At 36.8% G+C, this 25,499-nt stretch overlaps 2 protein-coding genes across 3 annotated transcripts; both read left to right on the top strand.

The window, feature by feature from the left end:
- Positions 1 to 1,606: 1,606 nt before the first annotated feature.
- On the top strand, positions 1,607 to 6,080 carry KLCR2 (Tetratricopeptide repeat (TPR)-like superfamily protein). The gene is made up of 3 exons (XM_078292687.1): positions 1,607 to 1,768; positions 2,533 to 4,535; positions 5,697 to 6,080. Exons 2-3 carry the CDS (start codon positions 2,602 to 2,604, stop codon positions 5,902 to 5,904), a joined length of 2,142 nt encoding a protein of 713 aa, XP_078148813.1. The 5' UTR covers positions 1,607 to 1,768; positions 2,533 to 2,601; the 3' UTR covers positions 5,905 to 6,080.
- Positions 6,081 to 10,887: 4,807 nt separating this feature from the next.
- On the top strand, positions 10,888 to 18,498 carry LOC144544249 (protein SLOW WALKER 2-like). 2 transcript variants are annotated; one of them, XM_078292700.1, is made up of 18 exons: positions 10,888 to 11,304; positions 11,472 to 11,783; positions 12,069 to 12,144; positions 12,527 to 12,646; positions 12,788 to 12,863; positions 12,964 to 13,032; positions 13,423 to 13,575; positions 13,697 to 13,789; positions 13,961 to 14,140; positions 14,361 to 14,444; positions 14,816 to 14,959; positions 15,063 to 15,152; positions 15,290 to 15,372; positions 15,664 to 15,918; positions 16,205 to 16,442; positions 17,179 to 17,495; positions 17,621 to 17,805; positions 17,917 to 18,498. In XM_078292700.1, exons 1-18 carry the CDS (start codon positions 10,959 to 10,961, stop codon positions 18,228 to 18,230), a joined length of 3,135 nt encoding a protein of 1,044 aa, XP_078148826.1. In that variant the 5' UTR covers positions 10,888 to 10,958; the 3' UTR covers positions 18,231 to 18,498. The 2 variants fall into 2 exon arrangements, with proteins under 2 accessions (XP_078148826.1, XP_078148825.1); XM_078292699.1 differs by having other exon boundaries at positions 17,621 to 18,498.
- The last annotated feature ends 7,001 nt before the right edge of the window (positions 18,499 to 25,499 follow it).

Below are 25,499 nucleotides of genomic sequence, written 5' to 3'. Positions count from 1 at the left end.
ATATCTATTATTTTATGATACAATGTCGTTATTTTTGAAAAAGATTGTTTGAAAGAAAAAATATCATTTCAGAAATATTACTCATCACTAAATATGATTACTGTATGATATTTATCTAAATTATATTTTTCGTGTCATAATCAAACGACTTAAAAAATTACATAATTTATTTTTGAAGTTTTTTTTTTTTTACGAATGGCCAAGATTAATTAGAACTATACCGAAATTAATATAAAAATTATCAAATAGTAAATGACCATCGATAGTTTTAACATTGTAAATGACTCTTGTATTATGCTTCTATTTCCTTGTTCAGAAAAATATGTGTTTAATGTGCATGAGTTGCAATATAACTCTTAAAATAATACAAACTTTGTATTTTCTTTGTCGATTTACCGTGCAAATAATTGTATTATTTATCATTATATATCTTCAATGCTACAATTTTTTTTACCTAAAATGTACTGAATAAAAATTAATTTTCTATAGAAATTAATCGTATTTTAAAAAATAATGTTTAATTTAATATATTTTTTCTGAAACAAGGCCTAAAAATTACCCTAATAGCTTTTAATATATGAGGAGGGATCAAATTACACCATTTTATAGTGACATATCTTGACATCAAATTTTTATAAGTTATTTTTACGATTTCAAAGTCCAAACAATCGATTCGAACCATTCAACATGTTCTCTATATTAAAATGTGCTTAGAGACCAAATTTTATATTTTTTGAAATTTTTTTAGTATTTATTAAGATGTGTACAAAATTGTTGTTTTTATGACAATTCTAGACTATTAAAAAACAATGATTTTCAAAATTTCTTAATAAAATAGTAAACAATTTTAAAAAATATATAAAATTTGGTCTCCAATTAATATGGGATCACGTTGAACGGTTTGAATCGATTGTTTGAATATTGCAAAAATGATTTATAAACATATGGTGTGTCACCATAAAATAGTGCAATTGGATTAGGGGTGTAAATGGATCGGATACTATCCGATTTCATCTGGATCCGAATCTAAAAAATTACATAAATTATTTGCTCCGTATTCGTATCTAAAAAATTATAACGGATAAGGATACGGTAAGACTTTTAACTATCCGTATCCGACCGTTTACACTTTTAAACCACGACAAATGCACTATATTTTCTTAAATTGATTTATTAAATTGCATATTGTACCAATGATTTATTAAATTGCATATTGATATATATTTTGATGAACAATATAACACTATAACATAATTAGTGACTAATATTTTAATAATATAATAGATGTTTTGTGACCAACAAACTAATTATGAAAAATATTCGTATCCGTCCGATATTTGATCCGTATCCGTAACGTTTAATATCCGATTCGTATCCGTATCCGTATTCATATCCGAAAAATTATAACGGATAAGAATACAGTAAGACCACTATCCGATCTGTATCCGACTGTTTACACCCCTAAATTGGATTACTCCTCTTATTATATATAAAAAAAAAATCTCTTTCAATAATGAAGCAATTAAAAAAAAAAGATGGACCATTGTGAAAAAAGAAACAAATAACTGGGTAATTATCTAATTGACCACTACGGCTCTACCTCTTCAACTCCTATTATTCTTCTCACCGTATTAAATGAAAAGATCTACTAAAAAAATCACTAATCAGTGTTTACACTTTATAACCTCATCTCTCTCTTCCCCCGACTTCTCTGTTCACAACAAAAGCTGAAAAGCTTCGCTTCAAATTTCAATGGAGGCTCTTTAGTGTACGTCCCTCTCTCTCTCTCTCTCTCTCTCCCCCTCTGAGTCACTATTTTATCTCAGTTACTAGCATTCGGCTGCTAATTCTTTTACCTGGTCTATACAATACAGTGGAAGATCTGGGTTTCCCGAGTCACTGAAATTGGTTTTGTTGTAAATAAATCTTGTTAGTTTCTACGCAGACTTTTCAATTTCTTCAATTCGATGATGACTGGTTTTAAATCGGGTTTTTAGTGTTATAAATCTTGTTTGTTTATGTTGCATTTAGATTCTTTTAATTTGAGCGTAACTGACACAAGGTGTTGGGTTAACAAATTGGTTGCAAATTTTATAATTTTAAGAACTTAGATTTCGACAAGAGATTATGTTAGATCTTTTGGGTTTTATTGAGAATTGTTATTATATTTTAATATCGCTCTCAATCTTGTTCATCAATTGGGTTTTACGAAGTTAAGCCGATCTTCTTCTGTCTTTCCTGAATTGGAACTTTAGTTATGGGGAGACGCAATTGGAACTTTAGTTTATATAGATTTTGGAAATCATCCAATTTTTCTTTGTTATTTCCTGATCTTCTCAAATTTTGGATATAAATTTGCTCTCATGGCTGAATTTGACATCTTTCTTTTGCTGGAATTACTATACCTAACTAAAAAGTTTTTTTATGGAAATTTTTACTCAATCAATCTGCCACATTTTACTGTTTTACTGTTTCACAAATAATCAACAAAAACATTTGATGTAAACTGAATTGCCTTTTAATTCCTTGCAGGCCACATTATCTCCAATTCAACTAAATTTCATAAGATTTTCAAGAGGTAACCGTGGTATTGTCTACAAAATGCCGGGTATAATAAAGGATGGAAGTACCCCCCAAGAAACCGCAACAACTGAAATTGAAATCTCTCCTGAAACCAACAAAAACACCAGCAACATCCACTCCTCTCCAACCGCAGTAATGACACCAAGTGAACTCCTCTACAACACACCGGGCCCTGCCAGGCAAGCCGGCCTGGCAGAGCCATCAATTGAACAACTGTACAACAATGTATGCGAGATGGAGAGCTCAGGATCCGACCGTGGCTCTCCTTCACGCGAGAGTTTCAACTCTGATGGTGACGAGTCCCGTATTGATTCTGAGCTCCGCCACCTAGTCGGGGGCGGGATGGACGCTGTTAGGGTTATTGAAGAAGAAGAAGATAGAGAAAACAGTAGCGTAAACAATAAACAGAGCAATGATGGCAACAATTTCAATGTTCCCGCCACACCCTTGACCCAACTTTCAAACTCACCAGTAACAAAGTTGAAGAAGAAAGGTTTGGGTGCAAAAGCAAGTGTTGGATCGGTTGATGAGGGAGAAAATGGATCAAGGAAGTCCGCCAGTCGGGCAGGGCCAGGCAGGAGGAGGTTGAGTAACGGAACTAAAGACCAGGATGATGATTCTGGGTTGGACAACCCGGATTTAGGACCGTTTCTTCTAAAGCATGCAAGGGATTTAATTGTATCCGATAACCCGAGAAGGGCCTTGAAGTATGCACTGAGAGCTGTAAAATCTTTCGAGAAATGTGCCAGGGGCAAACCGAGCCTAAACTTGGCCATGAGTTTGCATGTTGTGGCTGCGATACACTGCAACTTGGGGCAATATGCTGAGGCTGTGCCGGTGCTGACAAGGTCTCTTGAGATACCAGTAATCGAACAAGGCCAAGATCATGCGTTGGCAAAATTCTCGGGGTATATGCAATTAGGAGACACTCATGGGCTCCTGGGCCAATTGGATGCCGCAATTGATTGCTACAAATCAGGCCTTGAGATCCAAAAAGAGGCGCTGGGGCCCACTGACCCACGGGTTGGAGAGACATGCCGTTACCTGGCTGAGGCCCATGTGCAAGCCTTGCAATTTGTTGAAGCAAAGAAGATGTGCCAGATGGCACTTGACATTCACAGAGAGAGTTTCGAGCCAGCTTCAGCTGATGAGACGGCTGACAGACGGCTTATGGGTTTGATTTGTGATACCATGGGGGACCGTGAGGAGGCTCTTGAGCATTTAGTGCTCTCTAGCATGGCAATGGTGTCTAGTGGAGGCCAGGAGACTGAGGTCGCATTAGTGGATTCTAACATTGGTGACATTTATTTATCTCTTAACCGATTTGATGAGGCTGTGTTTGCATACCAAAAGGCACTCACTGTTTTTAAAACTAGTAAAGGGGAGAACCACACAACAGTTGCCTCAGTGTTTGTGCGGTTGGCAGATTTATATAATAAGACCGGCAAGTTGAGGGACAGCAAGTCTTACTGTGAAAATGCTCTTAGGATATACCAAAAACCAGTACCAGGCACATCTATAGAAGAGATAGCAAGTGGCTTGACTGATGTAGCAGCCATATATGAATCCATGAATGAGCATGAACAAGCCCTGAAATTGCTCCAAAAAGCCCTGAAAATGTATAACAACTCGTCAGGGCAACAAAGTACCGTAGCAGGTATAGAGGCCCAAATGGGGGTTTTGTATTATATTTTGGGGAATTATGGGGAGTCATATAATTCATTCAAAGGGGCAATTTCAAAAATGAGAGCCACTGGGGAGAAAAAATCTGCATTTTTTGGGGTGGCTTTGAATCAAATGGGTCTGACATGTGTGCAAAGATATGCCATAAATGAGGCAGCCGAATTGTTTGAGGAGGCTAGGACGGTTCTAGAGAAAGAATACGGGCCTTACCACCCCGATACACTTGGTGTTTATAGTAACCTTGCGGGGACATATGATGCCATGGGAAGGTATGCATCTTTACTTATCTCTATTTTTATATTTTTAATTGTTTGTTCTGAAAACTTGATGGTGTTATTTCTCATTAGGTTTTTTTACTAAGCCCTAGTTTTAGCTGTGAATTCCCAGCTTCTTATAATTAAGAATAAAAAAAGAAAAGCTATAAGTGAAAAACTTGTATGTAATTCCAGGGTAAAAAAATGAAAGATGAAATGCTAAAAAAATATCATGAAAATTGTCTGCTAATCAACATTTTAAAGATGAAATTTTGTGTGCCGTCTACTTAAATGGAATTTCATAAAATAATAAAATAGCAGCTAGTACGAGATCTGTACAAGAGGTAAACTAAAAGGATCCACTAAAAGTTTGTTAAGCAGCATGTTAAGAATTTTTTAAAATGTCTTATCAATGGTCCTTGTCAGGGTTTGCATGCACACAAGATTAAAAGAAGAAATGAAAAGTATTCCTTCATTGTTTTCTAGATTGTGCTTTCTTTCATTATATTTCTAGTTGTTGCTTTCTGTTGTTATCAGAAAGTACAGATTGCAATGTCATAAGGTTGCAATTAGATGTTAAAACAAGTGCTTTATCTATTCTCTTTAGTTGTGTGCACATGATTTTACTGTTTAATTGGCTAAAGTACTGACCTTCATAAAGATGTGATTTGTTCTCTCTATTGCTTTACTTGGCTTTCTAATTGATTGTTTCTGAGAAGTTTCCTTTTCTATTCTAAGCTTGGGCATTGTGCCACTAGCTTTAACTCTACTAACAGATGTGATGAATCTTAATTAATTTTTTAAAAGTAAAGTCTAACTTTAGAAATTTTTAAAGGAAGTTGTTTGCTGAATCTCAATTATGAGAGAGTACTTCTGGTACATAAAAAATATATTTGTTGCTGCTTTATTTATAAAAGGGCAAGTGTTGTTGCACTCTTAAAAAGCTAAAACCATAGAGAGAGAGAGAGTGGGAATCTTTTAGATGGGGGGATGTAATGGTTAAAAACTTTAAAAAAATGTTATGCCATATGCAGGGAGTTCATTACTTTTCATTGAGAAAAAAAAAAGACATTAACTGATACATGCTAAATTCAGACAAAGGCTTTTGGCCAATTCCTACCAATTCTAGTTTCTACTATTGACAATTTTTTCTCTCTTTCTCAAACTGTAATGCAGATTGGATGAGGCAATAGAGATATTAGAGCGTGTTGTTGGTATGAGAGAGGAGACGCTTGGCACAGCCAATCCCGACGTAGATGATGAAAAGAAACGTCTAGCTGAACTACTCAAAGAAGCGGGTCGGGTTCGGACCCGCAAAGCATTATCTTTGTTTAACCTTCTTGATACCAACCCCAATGTAAAGAGGGGTGGCGTTGTTGCATAAATGAAGAGAATTAAGTGATGTATCTCGTCTGTCTTGGGTTGTTTTTCTTAGTTATTTTTTATTTGTTTTAAATGTGAATGAATTTATAGAAGAGGTAGTTGACTTGGATTTCATTCAAGGATATGAAGAAATTGTAAAAGCTATTGTTGATTTGTTAAACATTTTTTATTTACTTTATTTTACTGGTGACAGAGGTCATGCTTGTTTTGATCGAGCTTAATTATTTGTTGGTTGTTCCTCATAACTGGCCAAGTTGGAGAGTTTTATTCTGCTTGTAAGAAAAAAGAAAAAAAAAATTAGGCAGTTTGACACTATTCTGAAGAGAGAAAAAAAATACTATTTAATGTCGTTATTCTTCCGGCCATTTTTATTAAAACCCTAATTTTTTTTTTAAATTGCTCCCGATTGGGTTTTTTTCAAAACTGCCCTGACCGTCCGACTCATGGGCGGCCCACACTCCTAGCAGACCGCCTGGGCCAGGGGCGGTCCACTAGGGACCGGATCGCCCCTCCGCTGGCGGTTCTCTTTTTTTTTTTTTTAAGATATCTTAATATTTTCATTTAAATAATTTTAATTTTTTTGTTTAGAGTGTATGTCAAAAAATAAGACATTTGATATATTTATGAGTGAGATATCGTAATTAAGGACTTTGATTTAATATTTATGAGTGATATATTTATAACATTTGGGGCACTAAATTGAATAGTAGAAGAGAGAAGTATATAAATTAATTTCTTTTACTTAATGGAGAGTACAAAAGCTTACAAGACTTTGATCTATTTCTCACACTTTCACTCTCAGACACAAACTTGTTATTGCCTCTATTTATACACTACTAAGTCGGTTTGGAATTTTCTAGATTTTAACTACCGACTTTGGCTTTCTAGAGTACATAATTGAAACTCTATAAAGAGTAAGACTTGAGTGGTATGGATGGCATAAGGTAATCCGTGCTACAGTATCAAAAGTATGTCGTATAAACTTAAAAGTTCAATTTAAGTAGCTCATTAAATTGGTTATATAATGAACTTGTAGAATACCAATTTTTATTATTTTTTATGATTTATGAAAGATGACAAAAAATGGTCTAAAATATTGGCAAATTTTTTTTTATGCAACAAAATTTGAATTGAAGCGCTATTTTGTTAGATTATCCAACAAAAATGTCATATTTTGAATTGTTCAGAAACTGATGTCATATTTTCTAATTTCTAATTTTTAATTTTCAATGTATTAAAATATAACAATTAACCGCTCCTTAATTAATGGACTGATGAGTGTGTAAAGCAGCATAACTTATCTATAAAAAACTTGTCTTTCTTTTCCCCTGGAACTTTATAATTACACAAGAGAAATTGCGTGCTACTGTTGAAAGTTGAAACCGTGTACTTGTCTAGGATACCTTTTTTCTCATTTAAGATCCTTCCAACAAAGCATTTCCAATCTGCAAGCAGCTCACAACAAAGGTTATAATATTTTTTTTAGTTTGAAGCTTTGGATCCTGTTATGATTGCTTGTCACGCGGTTTTGGTGTATACATTAGTTCTGGTTCTTAATTGTTCTCATCTTTGCTAAGATCATTTAATTTTCCATGACAACTCATGTTTGGAGTTTGGTGGATCCTCCAACTGATCAAGTTCCGGCCATTTTTACTAATACCCAAAAAAAAAACGTTTTTACCAAAATAACCTGAAATTTTTTTTTTTTAAAATCTAACCAGACCGCCAGGATCACTGGCGGTCCACTTCCATACCAGACCGCCAGGGATCTGGGCGGTCCACTATGGACTAGACCGCCAGTGATCCTGGCGGTCCAGTATGATTTAACCAGGCCCCTACTCGTTTAGCGCAGACCCGTCTCTGTTTAGCGCACACAGAAAGGAAAAAAAAATAGCGCAGACCCGGTCCAGCATTTTCTCTCTCCAGGGCACATGCAAAGAAGGAGAAAGAGAGAGCGCAGGCGATTGTTTGGGCGATTTCAGACGATTTTCTAGGCTACTAAATCTACAGGTAATTTTTTTTTTCATTCCTTTCTAATTATTTTTTAATTAGTGCATGTTTACTGTACAATTAGTCTATGTTTGTGGTTCTGTTAAACAGGATGAACAATAGCGAAAGAGGTACTCATGCTGCCAAATGTCACTGTGATGCAATACTTCTTTTGAAAAGAGTTGGTGTCAAATATCCCATTGAAAATCCACCCCTTTCAGACGATGACTTTGTCGAAAATCCATATGGATATGGTCTGAAAAAAAAAAATTCATGAAGACCCTCCAACCCCAGACTTTGTTCCATGTACTGATACTAGTAAGGCGAGCACATTGTTGCATATACTACATACAATAAGACATGTAAACAATCAACAAACACATACCTTTGCAAATTCTCTACTCATCTCTTCCACCCTTCTCGGCTTCTTCTTTTTGCAATTACGTCTGAATGTTTCTAGGACCCATGTATCGTGTCCGGTTGCCTTGCTAAGGTTCTCCGCAACGTGTTGCATACACAACCTGTGCACATACTCGCCAGTGTGTGTTGACCAACCGTATTCTTCACGATCAAAAATATATTTTATTCCTTTGTGCTGGTCTGATATTACAGAGAAAAACTTTGTTGGCCCAACCACCCGTCTTCTTAAAAACTGCATAAAGAATCCCTAGTTCTCACCATCCTCTTTCTGAACAATTGCAAACGCCAAAGGCAACAACTGGTTCTCAGCATCATATGAACATGCTATCAGTAGCCTCCCCTCGTAACGGCCAGACATGAAGCATGCATCAATGCTGATAACGGGTCTGATGAATGACACAACTTGGATACAAGGACCAAAAGCCCATGCTATGCCCTTGAATTGTTGAACTCCCTCTATTAGTACTCCATTCTTGTCATAAATGGGGCCATGCCACCGCTGAAATACAGTGCCGGGATTTGTACTTGCCATAGCCTGGAGCAATGGTGCCAGATAGTCGTATGAATCCTTCCAACTATAGAATATTCTGCAAATCGCAAGTTCACGACCTCTCCACAACCTGTTATATTTTGGGATTACATGTATGTATTTGTGTCTGACGGCCATAGCCACCGCCTTGATGCTCATCGATGGGTCCAACTTAATGTCTGCCTTAATTGCATCGGCAATTAGTGATGCTGTCAGATTTGAATGGTCTGTCCTTGTGGACGCAGACTTGCATGTATGAGGTGGTTCACACTTTTTAATTATCCATGCTTCCCCCGAACCCGCAGGGGTTGCATAAAGGCGAAACTCGCAACGAGGGGCATTTTTGCATATCACAACCAATCTTTTTGATTCCCTTTTTTGTAATATACATTCCCAGTTGCCGTGAACATGAGTCTCATAGATTTTCTTTACAAGTTCATCTATGTTGGTATAGACTTGCCCTGGGGCAAGTTCACGATTGTATACAACACGAGGACCAAAGAAACTAATGTCAGCCTCTTCAAAAGCTGTGGTATCGTTGAATGTGGCGACATGATGCCTATTTCCCCGACCCCTGATTGGGAATTTTTCTTCCCTGGACAAACCTGGTACATTTGCATCACCATCTGATAAGTCATCAGATTCCCAAATTCCTTGGTATTCATCTCCAGTTTCCATTTCTCTTTCCGGTATGGCATCAATAGCATCAACATCAATATTAGTATCATTTCGATTAACGGATAACTGTATCGGTACTGACTCTGGTATAGCTGGAAATGTAGGGATTATGGGTGCCTGTCTGGGTGGTGGTGGTGGTGGTACAACTTCAGTAAACTCACGGGAGTTATGGTACCCCGGGTTGTCATAACAGGGACTGTGGTACCCCTGGCTGTCATGAGGGGAGTGGTGGTACCCTTGGCTGTCATGAGGGGAGTGGTGGTACCCCTGGCTGTCATCAGCCAAATTGTCATAACCTGAAGGTCCAGCAGGGGGAGCCCTAGAAGGTCCAGCCCCAGCCGCACTAAAAGGTCTAACCCCGGCCTGGGGAACCCTCCTGGAATATAAGTCTATCATCGCGACCCCCCTAGACTCAAATTATTGGTACACAGCCTTCCACAACTCCTCATCTGTTATAGGAAAACTCACAAAGTAAGGTCTACCCGCCCCAGCCCGTTGTGTGTCAATTCGGGTAGCCAATTCTAAGTCATACCGGTTGGGGTTCACACCAGTCTTTTCATATACTAGTTACTTAAGTTCAATAAATGTGGTTCTTTCATTAACCTACAAGCCGAATAAGGCATCTTTCGAGTAATACACGCCCTCTACACCCTTAGTTAGCCTACCGCCCACGTATAGTGCAACCAACATTTTGTCCTTAACAAACTACATTAAAAAAAAACATTCATAAGAATTACAGTATAATAGATTCATTATTTTTTGCAATTTAAAAGTTAATTATAATATTAATTAAAGACTAATTTATAGTTTTTACAGACTGCGGGTATAATAATTCTTAATTAAAAATTAAACAGAAAATAATTAAATAAAAAATAAAATACCTGTAGCAATCGCCTCTAAATCACCTAAAATCGCTTCAAAATCGCCAAAATCGCTCTCTCTTTCTTCTCTGTGGTTTAATAAATGATACTGTGTGCTGGAGAGAGAGAGACAGAGTTGTTAAATGCCAGCATACTGGACCGCCAGGATCACTGGCGGTCTGGTCCATAGTGGACCGCCAGTGATCCTGCGGTCTGGTTAGATTTAAAAAAAAAAAAAATTCAGGTTATTTTGGTAAAAACGTTTTTTTTTTTTGGGTTATTAATAAAAATGGCCGGATCAAGTTCAGTTGCATGGGTTCTAAAAGAATAACATCATCAATAATATTATAAATTAGAAAAATTTGACAACACCATACCGCATATACGGCTGCATTTGCATTTAAAAACATTGGTGTAAACCGTCTGGGCTCGGATGGACCTTTCAAAATTACTTTCCAAACCAGAAAAGCCCACTGGCCCATAAGGGCTACCCGTACGCTGAGTTGGTGAATCAAAGGAGCGCAAAGAGAGCTACCTCCAAACCCTAAACCCTCCTTCCCCGACGCACAAAGCGCAATCATGGTGAAATCCAAAACTGCTAAAGCTTCCTCTACGACCGTGGAGGACCTCGCCACGCTCCAATCCGATGTGATTTCCTTCGCTTCCTCCCTTGGCCTTGTAGCAGGCGTTCCCTCTTCATCCTCCGGTTTTGACGACACTGACTTTCGCAAGCCACCTAAACCCGTTAAGCCCCCAGTAGCTAAAAGTCCCCAAGAGAATGCAAAACCGACTTCGAAAAGTCATGATCCCAAGGTTCCTAAAAGGAACAAACCCAAGCCTTTGGAGGTTGCTCCTTTTGAGAGTAACAGTGATGGGGCACATAAGGGTGCTGAGCTACCTCTTATGAAATCCAGCTCTTTATCAGGTCCAATTTTTTATTTATTTTATTTTTTTATTTTATTTTGGTGTGAATTGAGAGAAAAAAAGCAGTCGATTGGTTTAGTTGCACGAGAGAAGTGGATAGTAAGCTAACATATAATGCTTTGGGAGAAAACAAATTTTTTTTTTTTTAAATTTATGGTACCATTTCAGGCACTTGGTATGTGGATGCTGATGAACTGGAAGCTAGGATTTTGGGAAAGGAGGGAAGGGGCACCAAACCTAGAATTACAGGGGTGGAAGAAATGAGGAAGCTAGTGGAGAGGAAGAAGGAATTGGGAGAAAAATTAATGCAACAGTACACAAGAGAGTATCAAGAGACAGCCAGGAAGAAGAAGAGCGGAGATTTGAGGCTTCTAGAGGCTACTGCACGGTCCGGTACTACAACTGACAAAGTAACGGCTTTTGCTTGTTTGGTACAGGATAATGCTATCGCCAATGTTAGATCCCTTGATGCTCTTTTATGTGAGTATTGAGTACGCTCTATCTCTCACACGCTGAACTCAAATCTTGTAGGTCTAGATTTTAATGATTTGGATCAATTGTTGGTACCTGAACTTGTCTTGTACCAAGTATTTCATTTTGTAGCTGTACAAAATATGTAGCTGCTCATGTGATGCACCACTTCTGTTCAGTTAAAATAGTGATGAACTAGGTTGCACTGTTTGATTGCCAGTTGGTATGGTAGAATTGCTCGCTGTCTAATATTTCGTAAGATATTTGTTCATTTGATATTTTTGAAAATTTTAGCTATGGTAACTTCAAAGGTTGGAAAACGGTACGCCTTCACTGGGTTTGATGCTCTAAAGGAGCTGTTCCTTTCTAGGTTAGATGCTGTGCTTTTCTTACTTTCATTTCTTTGAATAATCTACGAAAAGGTCAGTTTCCCGTAACATTGAATTTTAATATATCACTTTGAAACCAGAAATATAGTTTACTTACCTTTAATATCTGAAACAATATTTGATATGCCCCTTTAGCCTTCCAAGTTCCTTTTCAATAGATCATAAATACCCTTCCTTCTTTACTGACTATCTCCGCACAAGCTACGGCAAAGGAGGAGGGAATTTGGGATTTATAAAGAAATTAAGAGAGCAAGATTATATATAAAATGCCTTTTATAAGCAGCATACATGATATACTGCAGTGGCTGACCTGAAATTACTCGAAGATTATATTCTGTCTGATTCATAATGAAATTTTGGTAGGTTATTGCCGGACCGTAAACTCAAGAGTCTGTTTCAGAGGCCACTAGATGCTCTTCCGGAAACAAAAGATGGCTACTCGCTTCTGCTTTTTTGGCATTGGGAAGAGTGCCTCAAGCAAAGGTTTGGTTCTTTTTGTAACCTTCTTAGTAAAAGTTTTTGTACATATGCTATGTGCTTTTCTTATGAGAGGAATAATTGTTCGTACATGATCATGATAGCGGCTAAAGCTTTTTTTCTCTTTTTCTGCTATATTCTCCTTAGGTATGAGACTTTTGTGATTGCATTGGAAGAAGCACTAAAAGATATGCTTCCTAGTCTCAAGGACAGAGCCATGAAGGTTGACAATTGCACATTTCATTGTTTTAAACCTAGGACTTTGCATTTACACCCATTGAGACCCTTTTCTACATAAGTTTATGTTCGTTTTTTTTTTCCAGTCGGTGTTTGTTCTTCTGAAGAGCAAATCAGAACAAGAGAGAAGGTTGCTGACTGCTCTTGTAAATAAAGTTAGTGCCCGCTCTTTCTTTCTTTGTTTCTTTGTCATAAAGAAGCACATGATGCCTATCAAATTGGTTTTAATTCGGTTCCAATTGAACAGAGAATCAGGCAAATTTAACTGGACTGAAAAAAAACTAGGATTAGAACTTGAAACTCAGCTGAATGAAATGACTAAAATTTATTATATTTGATAGCCAATTTGATAAATGAACTTTTTTAATTTTGTACATTTGTATTTAAGTTTGGTGATTAAAATTTATCTAGAAACCAAAATTTCATATTTGTTTACCTGAATGAACCTGACTAACAACAGTCTTCGGTTTAAAATTGTTTTTACCAATTTTGTTTTGTACAAGGCCGAAATAACTGAACTAAATGAAACCCCCTAAATGTGACAGCTGGGAGATCCAGACAATAAAGCAGCATCAGGAGCAGTGCATCATTTATTGCTTTTATTAGATGTGCATCCTAATATGAAGGCTGTTATCATCGATGAGGTTGATTCTTTTCTCTTCAGGCCTCATATCTCCTTGCGTGCCAAATATCATGCTGTAAGATCTACTCCCTTTTCCAATAATATCTCTAGCTTTGTAATTACATGATTGATCAGTTTTACGTACCTTTTAAGTTTTTATTGTGTTCATGCCTTTCTGGTCCTTTTTTCTTTTATAGGTAATATTTTTGAACCAGTTACGTCATAGCAAAATAGGGGATGGTCCTAAATTAGCAAAGCGGGCAGTTGATGTCTATTTTGCACTCTTCAAGGTAAGTGACTGCAATATTTTGTTCTCGTCGTGTTTTAGTACTTACCCTTGTGTATTACTCTACTTCCATCTTGGTGTTTAACTTCGCTATACTGCATCCGTACTTCCAAAAGATTTTCTATATCTGCAATACATTTGTTTCCATTAACAATGTCTTTCTATCCACTTTTAGGTACTTATGTCTGAGCCCTCTGAGAATCCATCCCAAAAAGACTATAAACCTGACAAGAAAGGTGCTGGGAAATGGAAGCACAAGGGAAGGAAAGAAAAAAAGCCGCATAAGAAGAGTGAACAGGAAACCTTTGACTCAGATGTTGAGATGGATTCTCGCCTCTTATCTGCCCTTTTGACTGTATGTTGAATTTTTATAATATGATCTGCATCTGACAAGAAAGACAGTATAACTAACTCTGTATTGTTTGATAATGCAACAAGTTATTCAATATAATGCACATGCCTCAAGTTTGATATAGCCGTTCAAAAAGCAGGGAAGAGGAAGCAGAGGAAGCACTGCTCTTCCATGTGTATTGCTATACTGTCCTTATTGTGCTTATTGTTTGTTGTATTTGCAGGGGGTGAACAGAGCTTTTCCCTTTGTTTCAAGTGATGAAGCTGATGATATATTAGAAGTTCAAACACCTATCCTCTTTCGATTGGTTAGTTGATCTTCTGAAATAATTTGTTCTTTTATTAGTTCAATCTATGCATCTGTGCCATTCCTTTTCTGGAGAATGAATTAGTTTATTTTAGCAATTAAAATGTATTATAAAACAACATATTACTTTTTGGAATCCTTGTATTAGGTATATCGGAAGATATTTCTCACAAGTACATAAGATGAGCTTTAAAATATGATTCCCAAAATGATGGTCTGCATAAAACTTCAAATATTTGCGATGCAAACATAAAGCAATTATTAGGCACTAAATGTAATTATTAGGCACTAAAGGTAACAATACACAACTGCTCCTAGATTATGTAAAATTTTTAAGTGTTAACAAATGATTTTGCTATTCCTTTTTTTAAGGTTCATTCTGTGAATTTCAATGTGGGTGTCCAAGCTTTGATGCTCCTGTACCAGATTTCTTCAAAAAACCAAATAGCCAGTGATCGGTTTTACCGTGCTCTGTATGCAAAGCTTCTTAGTCCAGCTGCACTAACTTCTTCTAAGGTTCTCTCTCTCCCTCTCTTTTGCCGGCTCTCAGGCACTTGTTCTTAATTTTTTTTTTGTAAACTTTAGCTTATGATTTTCAATGTTTATGTTGATTCCTCAGCCAGAGCTATTTATTGGGCTACTGACAAAAGCAATGAAGAATGATATCAACTTGAAAAGAGTTGCTGCCTTCTCAAAGCGTCTCCTTCAGGTCTGTTGGTGCTCCTACACGTGTAAAAAATAATTAGGATCCCACCTGGCGACCTTTATCATGAGTTTAGAAGTGATAAGTTTGAGGTTTTGTCTAGAATATGTGAAAGTTCTATATTTAGTTTTGTTCTACTGCAGGTAGCACTTCAACGGCCACCTCAATATGCTTGTGGGTGCCTGTTCTTACTCTCAGAAGTTCTCATTGCAAAACCACCACTTTGGTACTTTTTTTTGTTCGTGCTGTTCTTCAAGTTATTGGCTAATTTTGAATTTAGTGTCTGGGGGTATAGCATTTGATCCGTATCCAGTGCTGCACCTTGCAGCACTTGAGAATATTCGGATCTGTATAGCATTACACAAAAACATCACTCCTAACTATAAACATTAAAAACTATCTCAAAGGTTATAATGAATCATTTTTTGTCAAACTGATAAACAAGAATATAAAACAGTGCTATTCATAATGATGTTTGTTGGCATTGTAGACTCACTTTGAATTTAAATAATGGCAGGTCAATGGTGCTTCAAAATGAATTAGATGATGATGAAATAGAGCATTTTGAAGATATTGTAGAGGTATCAGATGACGAATTAGGAAAACCAAATGCAAAACCTGGTAGGAAAAATGGTCAAGATGGTGTTGATTCTAAAGTTGAAAATGGTAAAATTCAATATCCCAGTAAAGTTGACAAAGAAGTGCACACATCTGAAGTGGGTACCACATTACCGGCTGGATATAATCCACGCCATAGAGAGCCTTCTTACTGGTAAGCCCTTTCATATTTTGTTTTTATTTTATTCCACTGGATTTTGCATGCATCTCTTTCAAAGTATACATACATACAGCATGTCTGCATGTGCCATAAGAAAAAAAGAAAAAAAAAAACTTCAATATGTTGTAAGATTGTAAATTATTTTTTTCCCTGCTCGTCCTTTTTTTACTTTTGGTTGTTGTTAGAGGAATCAGGTACCAAGCTAGACTTTGGGAGCAAAAGGTATTGTACTTTCTAGTGGAAAATTCATCAAGTAAATTATGGCTTTTCTTTTGTAAAGTAATGCAGACAGGGCTGCTTGGTGGGAGCTCTCTGTTCTTGCATCCCACGTACACCCCTCTGTGGCAACCATGGCCCGCACGTTGCTATCGGGTGCCCCAATCGTGTACAACGGAAACCCGTTAAGCGACCTTTCACTGGCTGCTTTTCTTGATAAGTTTATGGAGAAGAAGCCAAAGACCAATAAGATAGCTGAGGGAATATGGCATGGTGGCTCGAGCATTGCCCCTAATTGCAAGGTCTTTGCAGTTTTTTTTCTTTTTTTGTTTGCAAAAAGGACCAGTGATTGTAGTGTCCAATCTTGCATGTACACTGTTTGCTACCAAGGAAATTGTTATTATCTTGTGCACCCATACATAGGATGTGATCTGCAAGTATGGTTTCTTTCTGTTACAGTAAATTGAGTTCTTGTTTGTTCTCTGAAACCCGGGCAGGTGCTAGGCTTTCCACGTATACTAGTCTGGTCAGACGCTAGTTCTGAACTAGCTGGGGAATATGGTTCGGACTAAAGTTTTACTGGTATCCAACTAGCATATTATCATGCCTATGTAGTAGTTGGCTATTTGTAAGATTGTTTTTCATCCAGAGCCCTGATAGGTTTTGTTGCTTCTAAATCTCAGCATTAGCTTTTCCTAAACCGGCACAAATAATAATAATTAATAAAAGATAATTGACCGATGTAGTACTAATAATTGGAATGTTCATGAATACCTGAGTTGCTCCCGCTCCCTGTAATATCTTGAAGTATCATGTATTTGCCTGTAGCTCCAGAAGTATGATGCATACTCTCGAAGAAGTTAGTAATATTGCCCAAGTGTTCATGAATACCTCCTACAAAACAGAGATCTATTTTACTCGCATTTTGTAGGAGGTATCCAGGATACTTTACATAAATAGATGAAATTTTGAGGTTGTATAGCAGTACACATGAAAATGTGACAAATAATAACTAAATAATCTCTGGCTGTTATGCAGATTGACACAAATCCAAGATTGATAGGAGAGGATATACTAAAACTAGCCGACGATGAGGTACCACCGGAAGATCTGTTCTTCCACCAGTACTACATGAACAAAGGTGGCTCGAGAAACCGCAAATCTAAGAAGGCTATGGCTGATGATGAGGATGGGACAGATGGTGGCCTTCTATTGGATGTTGATGCTGCTGGAGACAGTGAGGAGGATGAAATAGAGGATGCTGAGATTGAAGAAGAGGATTCTGAGGTTGATGAGATGTTGGGCACATCTGTTATGTCAGATCAAGAGGAGTATGATTATGATGATCTTGACAGGTAATGTTCGGTATTGTGAGATAACACTGTTAATTTATGTACTGGTAAATTCAGATAGTTTTGGCTATTTTTTTTTTTTTTCTTGTGTTGTTTAGTTTTACAAAATCCCTTCTTTCTTTCTTTAGGATTGGCGGTGATGATGACGATGAATTACTTGGAAATGCTGGTGATGATGATGATGTTGATGTTGAGGATATAGACATAGAAAGTGATGATGGTAATGATGATGACGATTGGTCTGGTGGTGACGCCAATGAAGTTCATGTTGTTGTTGATGATGATGGTGGGTCTACTAAAGTAGGTGGTAAAGGTAAGAAGAGGAAACATGGCGGTTCGCCATTTGCTAGCTTAGAGGATTATGAACACCTGATGAATGATGATGGGGCTGGAATTGCAAAAAGCAAGAAATTGAAGGGTAAAGATAAAAATAGGAAACATGGTGGTGGGGTTGGAGCTTCGCCATTTGCAAGGTTAGAGGATTATGAGCATCTGATGAATGATGATGGGGCTGAGATTGCGAAAAGCAAGAAATTGAAGGGTAAAGATAAAAATAGGAAACATGGCGGTGGGGTTAGAGGCTCGCCATTTGCTAGCTTAGAGGACTATGAGCATCTGATGAAAGATGATGGGGCTGAGATTGCGATAAGCAAGAAATTGAGTGCTAAAGAGAAAACCAGGAATAAAAATAAGGGTACGAAGAATGATAGAAGTAAGAAGAGGAAGAAGTCTAATTGAGATGTTCTGTTATAACGAGTTAGTCACGACGGGGTAAGAGATTGGGATAGGTAATAATTATCCAATTTTTTTGGGTAAGTTGGTAATTCGGCCATGCTATTCCAGGCAATTTTCCAATTTTGTAGTGGTAGTTGCATTTTTGTTGTGATTATTTGATAATATTATTTGTTATTTTAATGTTACTTAGTACATGAGCTGCAGGTGGGTCTGCCAGTTGTAATTTATGACAAGAATTTTTTTGCTGTCATAGAGATTTTTCGTTATTCCAGCTCAGGCGCCCCTTTTCTCCTTTGTTTCATGTGAGTGTATGAGACTTTTTAAGGAAATAAATCTGCTGCGATTCCAAATTCCCTGCAATCCCTGCGATTCTAAATCCCTTCATTTGTTTAGAGATTCTAAAATGCACAAACCTCAAGGAGGAGTTACCTTTTATGTACAAATCTCTAAACAAATGGAGGGAGGGATTTGAAATCGCAGGGATTGCAGGGAATTTGGAATCGCAGCAGATTTATTTCCACTTTTTAAGGTGCTAACTATTTATACGGAAATTTTAGTGATGAACAGATGGAGTACCTGTTACAAGTGTTCAACTTGAATTTCCTGTTTTTCATGGAATGATTCGAAGTTTAAATTTTGTTGCTGTCTTTAGTGTCACCTGACATTTATCGTTGGTCTGAGTCTGTTTCCTGGGATGGTTTGGACTGACAAATTCTAAAAATTGCTACATGTTTTTTATATTTATTTTTTTATCATTTGAAATTTAGATGTTGAATTTAAATCACTGGTATATTTTTGTACAAGTGATGGATCTACGTAATTTTTTTTTTTTATATTTTTTTCAAACTATCTTATACTAGAAGATGAGGTCAAAAGGTGAATGCTCTAACATAATTCATCATTATTGACTAGATTCATTTATTTTTTAAATATTATAAAATTAACCTCAATAATTATAAATTAATGCGGACACAACACTCGTAAAAACATATATAAGATCAACAGTATATGTTCGACATCTGAGTTCTAAATTTTATGATATAAATATAAAAGAGTGTTTATGACAAGAGGAGGGTTCAAATGCCTCTATTTTTTGTGCTTCCACCATGCCTCCATTTTTTAAAACGTTAATAACTCAAAATTTAAATCATAAATTTCAAAATAAAACCGTTAGATGTGATCTATACTATTATATCTCTGTGCTCAAATTTTTTTATTACATTTTGGTATTCTTTTTATGTGAATCAATTAGCTGAAAAATCAACATCTAGAAATTATCCACATTAGTGCGTTCTTACAAGCTCTTGATGGCAACCAAAACAAAGTTGAAATGTCATAATATTTTACAAGTGCATAAATAAAATGATGTAGATCATATCCAACGGTTTTATTTTGACTTTTAAGTTTTAAATTTTGAGTTATTAGATTTTAAAAAATGGAGGCATGATGGAGGCACCAAAAATAGAGGCATTTGAACCCTCCTCTTCTGACAATTAATGACATAAAAAAATTGTTGTATTAGAACCCTCCTCAACCCTCATTAGATAAAATGTTATCGCAATATTATATTACCAATCGACAGCCAACTAATAAAATTTCATATCATTCAACTAAGTTACTGTCAGACTTTATATCCGGATTATTGATGACTTAAAATGAGACTACTAACTTTTAGTATATAAAAATATATTTAGTTACTCTAATTCTACTCTGTTAGATTACAAGCGTATAATCCTACCGTGTAGTAGTGTCGGGTGTCGATTCACAGGGATATATCTTAGAATGATTAACAATGTCTAATAGTTTAGGTTCTTCGGTTTGTTTGCGTGCTAATAGTAATAATAATAAGTATAATAAGTATAGGTTGATTTTACAGTTTACTCTGACTAGGTTTGAGGTGGAGATGCTAATTGTTGTAAACCAGAAAATAGGGAGCCTCTATGGTTTTAGATGATATCATTTTAATTAATTCAAAATATATTTATGACACTCATGTTTACTCGTATACGGCGCTATCATTAACTCACATACGGTATAAAACACTCCGCAGATAGAGCCGCATCCGGTACTATAATTTTCCATGGATATCAGGGTTCGATCCTATGCGTATTTAAAAGGTTCTCCGACTCTAAGGTCGGCTTGTGGGGAACAATTCAGATTGTCACAGGATGTAATATAATTAAACCACTCACACTAATCAAATTAATCACATTCCCTTATTACTCGCTAAGTAATAACCCTAAACCCTACTTATTACGAAGTCTTTGAACCGCTGTCAAGCCTCGTTAGCCGAAGTGCTTAGTACTTACTCATATACGTTTGTTACCATATATGATGACCTTACACCTATTGATATGTGGAGGACACTGGCATATAGTATATATGACAAAAATATGTATGCAATGATATATTTCAATACATTCAAAGAATAATGAAATCTCAAATAGACATAAGAGAAAAATAAATATATAAATAAATAACATATAATTCAATACATCCAAACCCTAAAAAAGAGAAGTTTAGCTACTCAAAGCCATGACAAAATAAAATGAATAAAATAAGAAAGACATAACCACAACCCGTGAAGATTGAAGACCCTTCTTACTTAGATGATGCCTTCTTCTCCCGCCTTGGACTTCAAGAACTTTCCCTTCTCCAACTCCAGAATTTGCACACTATTCTACTCTAATTTCTGGACTTACACAACTAAAACAAGCACACTAAATCTTATTAGATGAGGGATTTATATAGCAATCCTAAGGGTGTAGCCATAAAGGTCATGGAGGCTATCTTTAGCATTTCGAGGTTATTTTTAGCCTCAAATACTATAAATAACATTGCCATATATAAACTTCCCATCATAGCAAGCCTGCCACGACTGTACGTAGGTTCATCCTTCTAGAAGGTTGTTGCTCAACAACCGAGATTTAATCCAACCAAGATAGTCCACAGATCCAATTCGTGTGCCCGTGCGGCCTAGGCACTGAGCCTGCATATAGCCTACTCCAATCCTCATGGCACCTGACTTAGTCGATTTTTCTGTGTTTTCACCATGTTGCATGTGGTGCACTTCGTGTGAGGTGTTGCATGTTTCATGTGATGCCCTATTTTGATGCTTCTTTCAGAATTTGCCTAAATATGATATTTTTGCTCCGTTTTCGGCCTAAATACACAACTCTCTCAAAACCTACAAAATAGCCTAAAAACACATCTGTGGTAAATAATTAGGGAAAATGGCTACTTTGCATACTTTTTTCGTCATTTTCTGTACTTAAAAGTAATGATTTTCGCTATATAAATTAGCGTTATCACACCCCTAAGCTTAAACTTTTGTTCATCCTGGAACCAAGTTTAGGTTTACTAAAAATGTCCTCTCACAACATGATTTAGAAATAATTGAAAATTCCTAAGCATTAACTAAATACAAAAATGTCTACACAATTCTTAATATTTGTACTTGATGAATTTATAGACAATGAAAACCTTTGCATTACCAACATTTCGATTTCAATTGAAATAATTTCGAAGATGATCTTCTCTTAAAATCATTATGGTAAAATAAATCTTAAAATCTAATAATACTCGAATTTTCATTCCTTCTAAACTTCAATATCTTATTCGAATATAAAGATTTGTAGTCTAAGTATGCAAATAGTAAAAATGCAACAAAAATAAAAAATGTAAAAAACAAATACACCATACTCTAATTGGTTTTACCCTTCTATCGCATAAATACAAACAAGATGTTATGCGTTCCAAATGCACCTAAGGATTTCATCGGGTGATTCTTCTATCGCATATATGCAAACGAGATGTTATGCGTTCTGAATGCACCTAAAGATTTCATCGAATCCCAATCCGAAATATGATGGTGGGACCTAATCTTACATCCTCTTTTAATAATTACTATTTTTGGATTTTTGTTGGGACTTATTATTATGTCATCTTTTAATAACTTAGTTGTATTTTACTAATATACATACAAAAACTAAAAAGAGATTTATTCTTGAAATCTTTAGTTTAAAAAGAGATTTATTTTTGAAATCTTTTAATAACTTAGTCTAGATTTTAAAAGAGATTTATTCTTGAAATTTTCAAACCTTAAGAAATTTTTACATAATAAAAATAAGAAAAATCATCTTTCAAAAATATTTCTTTTTTAATCAATTTGTCATTAGCCTTAGTCTTTCCATGTCTAAAATTTCAAATAAGTGTCTTGGAGACTATGCTACTTTTTTATGTAGAAATTGATTCAACAAAGATTTGCAAAGCTTCATGCTTTGAAAAATTTCAAAAAAAAAATGTGTGTTTTTCGTTGTGTGGACTCTATCTAACCTACACTTTATGCATTCTTAAACAATTAAGTTAAGTCATGCAAGACTATTTATATAACCTAAGTAAACATCCTAATAAGCTTTCAATCTCAATCAATTAAGTTAAGTCATGCAAATCCTATTCGTGTTTAGGTAAAAATCCTAAAGTTATAAAGTAAAAATGAATTTTTTTTTGACATAACCTAAGATATAAGGGTCAATCCCCTCCCCCAAGCTTAAACCTTGCATTGTCCCAATGACAAAATCTTCGAAGAAGAAATCGAACCCAAGGTCAAACTTACAGTCAAAACCGACGAGGCATGCCGCTGAAGGGTGGTCATTCTTTGGCGTTGTAGGTCCTGAAGAATTCGCTTGCATTGTCCATGAAAGCACTATGGAACTCGAGGTTATCAAGCCTTTTCTTGATTTCCACAAGCTTTTCCACAGCCAGCCATCGATGAGGTTGATCTTGACTGGAGGAAGTGCCTGGTCCTATGTTGGTGGCAGGTCTGATTTGCTCCCTTTGGTAGGAAATAGTCAGTGTGACGATGGTTGGAGGCCCTACGGCCTGAGCTAATGTCGCATACGGCTCCTCCGTGCAGATCACTTTGGCCTGTATGGACCTGATGTCTACTTGCGGCACAGACGAGGTTGCATACGGCCTTGGCGTGGCTGTATGGGGTGCTAGATGGACAAGAGCCTCGTGCTCAGGTTGCTCTTGATCTCGTGTGGTCACCGTGAATACCGTCTCAGGTATGGCCAGTACCTAATTCAGCGACTCATATGGGGTGCTCCTACACTTGATTCAGATTCGCAGTTCCGATATTCCTTGCCTCTTTTCTCTTGCTCTTGAGATGCTTCGTGTAACGACTTAGTTGGCTTGGAGGTCCTCCTCTAGTTCTTTTATTGGCTCACCTTCTATGATGGGATGGTGAACCTCCTCGAGTTCCTTCATCGAATTCCTTTCCATGATGTTGCGTCTTCACTTGGAGTTGGCATTATGGTTTTCGAACATAAGAACCCAAGCAATTTATCTCCCATGTGGATGTACACATGAATTATCATCTTATTCTTGTACCAAGCCGTAAATAATTGATGCTTCTCCACTAGATATGTTAGGTTGATGAATGTGTTGCCTTGAACCTTCTCCTCGTATATGTCTGCTTTTAGGTACTTGGCGAAAAGTGTGACATAGGCACCTATAGGTATATCAAATTCCTTACGCATCTCTAAGGCCACTTCTTTAAGATGTCTCAAAATGAAGAAACCTAGGTTAGGCTTCCACATCTTATGTAGACCCTTCATTTGGGCTAAGAAGAGTACATCGCGATAGTTCACCTCTACATTGAATTCTCCCGTCGAGAATATGGAGTTCGCTAGAATAATGTAGGCAAATCTCGTATCATAGATGTAGAGCCTTGGTCTATTTTCGCTTGGATCGCGAATGGAATGCTTCTCCCAAAATTTGTCCCTATCAACCTTAGTGCCATGAGACTCATGTCCTCCAAAATGTAGGCCTAGAGCTTCATTGACTTGTACCGTTGTCAGGGTGTATGTAGAGTTGTTGAGGTGGAAGCTAACTTTCCTATCTCCATCTTGTAGAGTCGCTATGAATTCCAAGGTCAAGCGAGCATAGGTTTGTGTTTGCTCCAACTTGTATGCCAAATTTCATAGGTTGATAGAGGATAGAAACCTATTAACCTTATTAAAGATCTTCAATCTATTGAGAGTATGACAACAAGGACCTTTAGAAACTTCCATGGAGTGCTCTTGAAGAACATGGAAACGTTCTCGATGAAGTTTGAAATGAAAGATCATTGAGGATGGCTTGTTGTAAGGTGACAGTGGTTGTGCATCAACGGGACTTGAATCAGTCATGGAACTCTTCTTCGGATGGCCTAAATAGTAGTTGTGCAGCTTCGGAGGTCGCTTACGGTTGTTGCATGTGGCTTCGGAGGTCGCGTACTGCTATTGTCTGCAGCCCGGACTTGGAAAATTCTTCGGCAGGAATCCTGAGGACTACTGATGAGGAAGAAAGAACTTGACAATTTGGAAAGGTTGCAAGGAAATGAGAGAGGCCAAGGTGGTCCTTTTATAAGGGTGAGGCAGATTAGAAAATAGATGGTCGAATGGAAGCAGTGACAGTCACCCATGATCCGCACAAAATTTCAACAATACCTGAAAAATTAATTTTAGCTCTAAAATATAGAAATCAAGCCAAATCAGGCTTCCTACGACCATCACGTACAGCCGCGCTACGTGCGGTGCTAAATTTGGCATGCCTATTTTCTGATTTTTGACTTGGTCCTATACCGTGTACTACATAACATGTACTCGTATGCGAGTTCATTTCCTGAACCTTTTCATATTTTTTCTAAGTCTGGTATGATTTGGACCGCACGTGGTCCAATATTAGGGTTGTAAATGCCCTGTTATCTTACCATCTAATGACACTACTCGAGCGCTTCAAACACCTTCAATTAGAGTGTTTTATTAGGGTTACAACAACCCTTTTATCTTGCCATATAAAGACCATACTAGGGTGCTACAAACACCTTCAATTGGAGTGTTGTATTATGGTAGTAAATCCCCTATTATTTTGCCATCTGGAGACACTACTAGAGTGCTTCAAACACCTTCAATTGGAGTGTTATATTTGGGTCCTAAAGGCCCTATTATCTTGCCATATAGGGACACCACTAGAGTGCTGCAAACTCCATCAATTGGAGAGTTGTATTTTGGTTGTAAATGCCATATTATCTTGCCAAATAGGGGCACTACTAGAGTGTTCCAAACACCTTCAATTAGAGTATTACGGTTGCAAATGCCCTATTCTCTTGCCATTTGAAGACACTACTACAGTCCAAAAAACCTTCAATTGGAGTGTTGTATTAGGGTTGCAAATGCCGTATTATCTTGCCATATCGAGACACTACAGGAGAGCTCTAAACACCTTCAT

Source organism: Carex rostrata, chromosome 26 (assembly GCF_964058835.1).
Source record: "Carex rostrata chromosome 26, lpCarRost1.2, whole genome shotgun sequence".
NCBI classification, from domain to species: Eukaryota; Viridiplantae; Streptophyta; class Magnoliopsida; order Poales; family Cyperaceae; genus Carex; species Carex rostrata.
This window is presented reverse-complemented; position numbering and strand designations above follow the sequence as displayed.

Excerpts from the sequence above, each read along its gene's own strand:
- KLCR2 (XM_078292687.1), top strand. The coding sequence starts at position 2,602 with ATGCCGGGTATAATAAAGGATGGAAGTACCCCCCAAGAAACCGCAACA. Across the intron at positions 4,536-5,696 it reads ACATATGATGCCATGGGAAG|ATTGGATGAGGCAATAGAGA; the intron begins GTATGCATCTTT and ends ACTGTAATGCAG.
- LOC144544249 (XM_078292699.1), top strand. The coding sequence starts at position 10,959 with ATGGTGAAATCCAAAACTGCTAAAGCTTCCTCTACGACCGTGGAGGAC. Across the intron at positions 12,647-12,787 it reads GAAGAGTGCCTCAAGCAAAG|GTATGAGACTTTTGTGATTG; the intron begins GTTTGGTTCTTT and ends TATTCTCCTTAG. Across the intron at positions 17,496-17,620 it reads GATTATGATGATCTTGACAG|GATTGGCGGTGATGATGACG; the intron begins GTAATGTTCGGT and ends TTCTTTCTTTAG.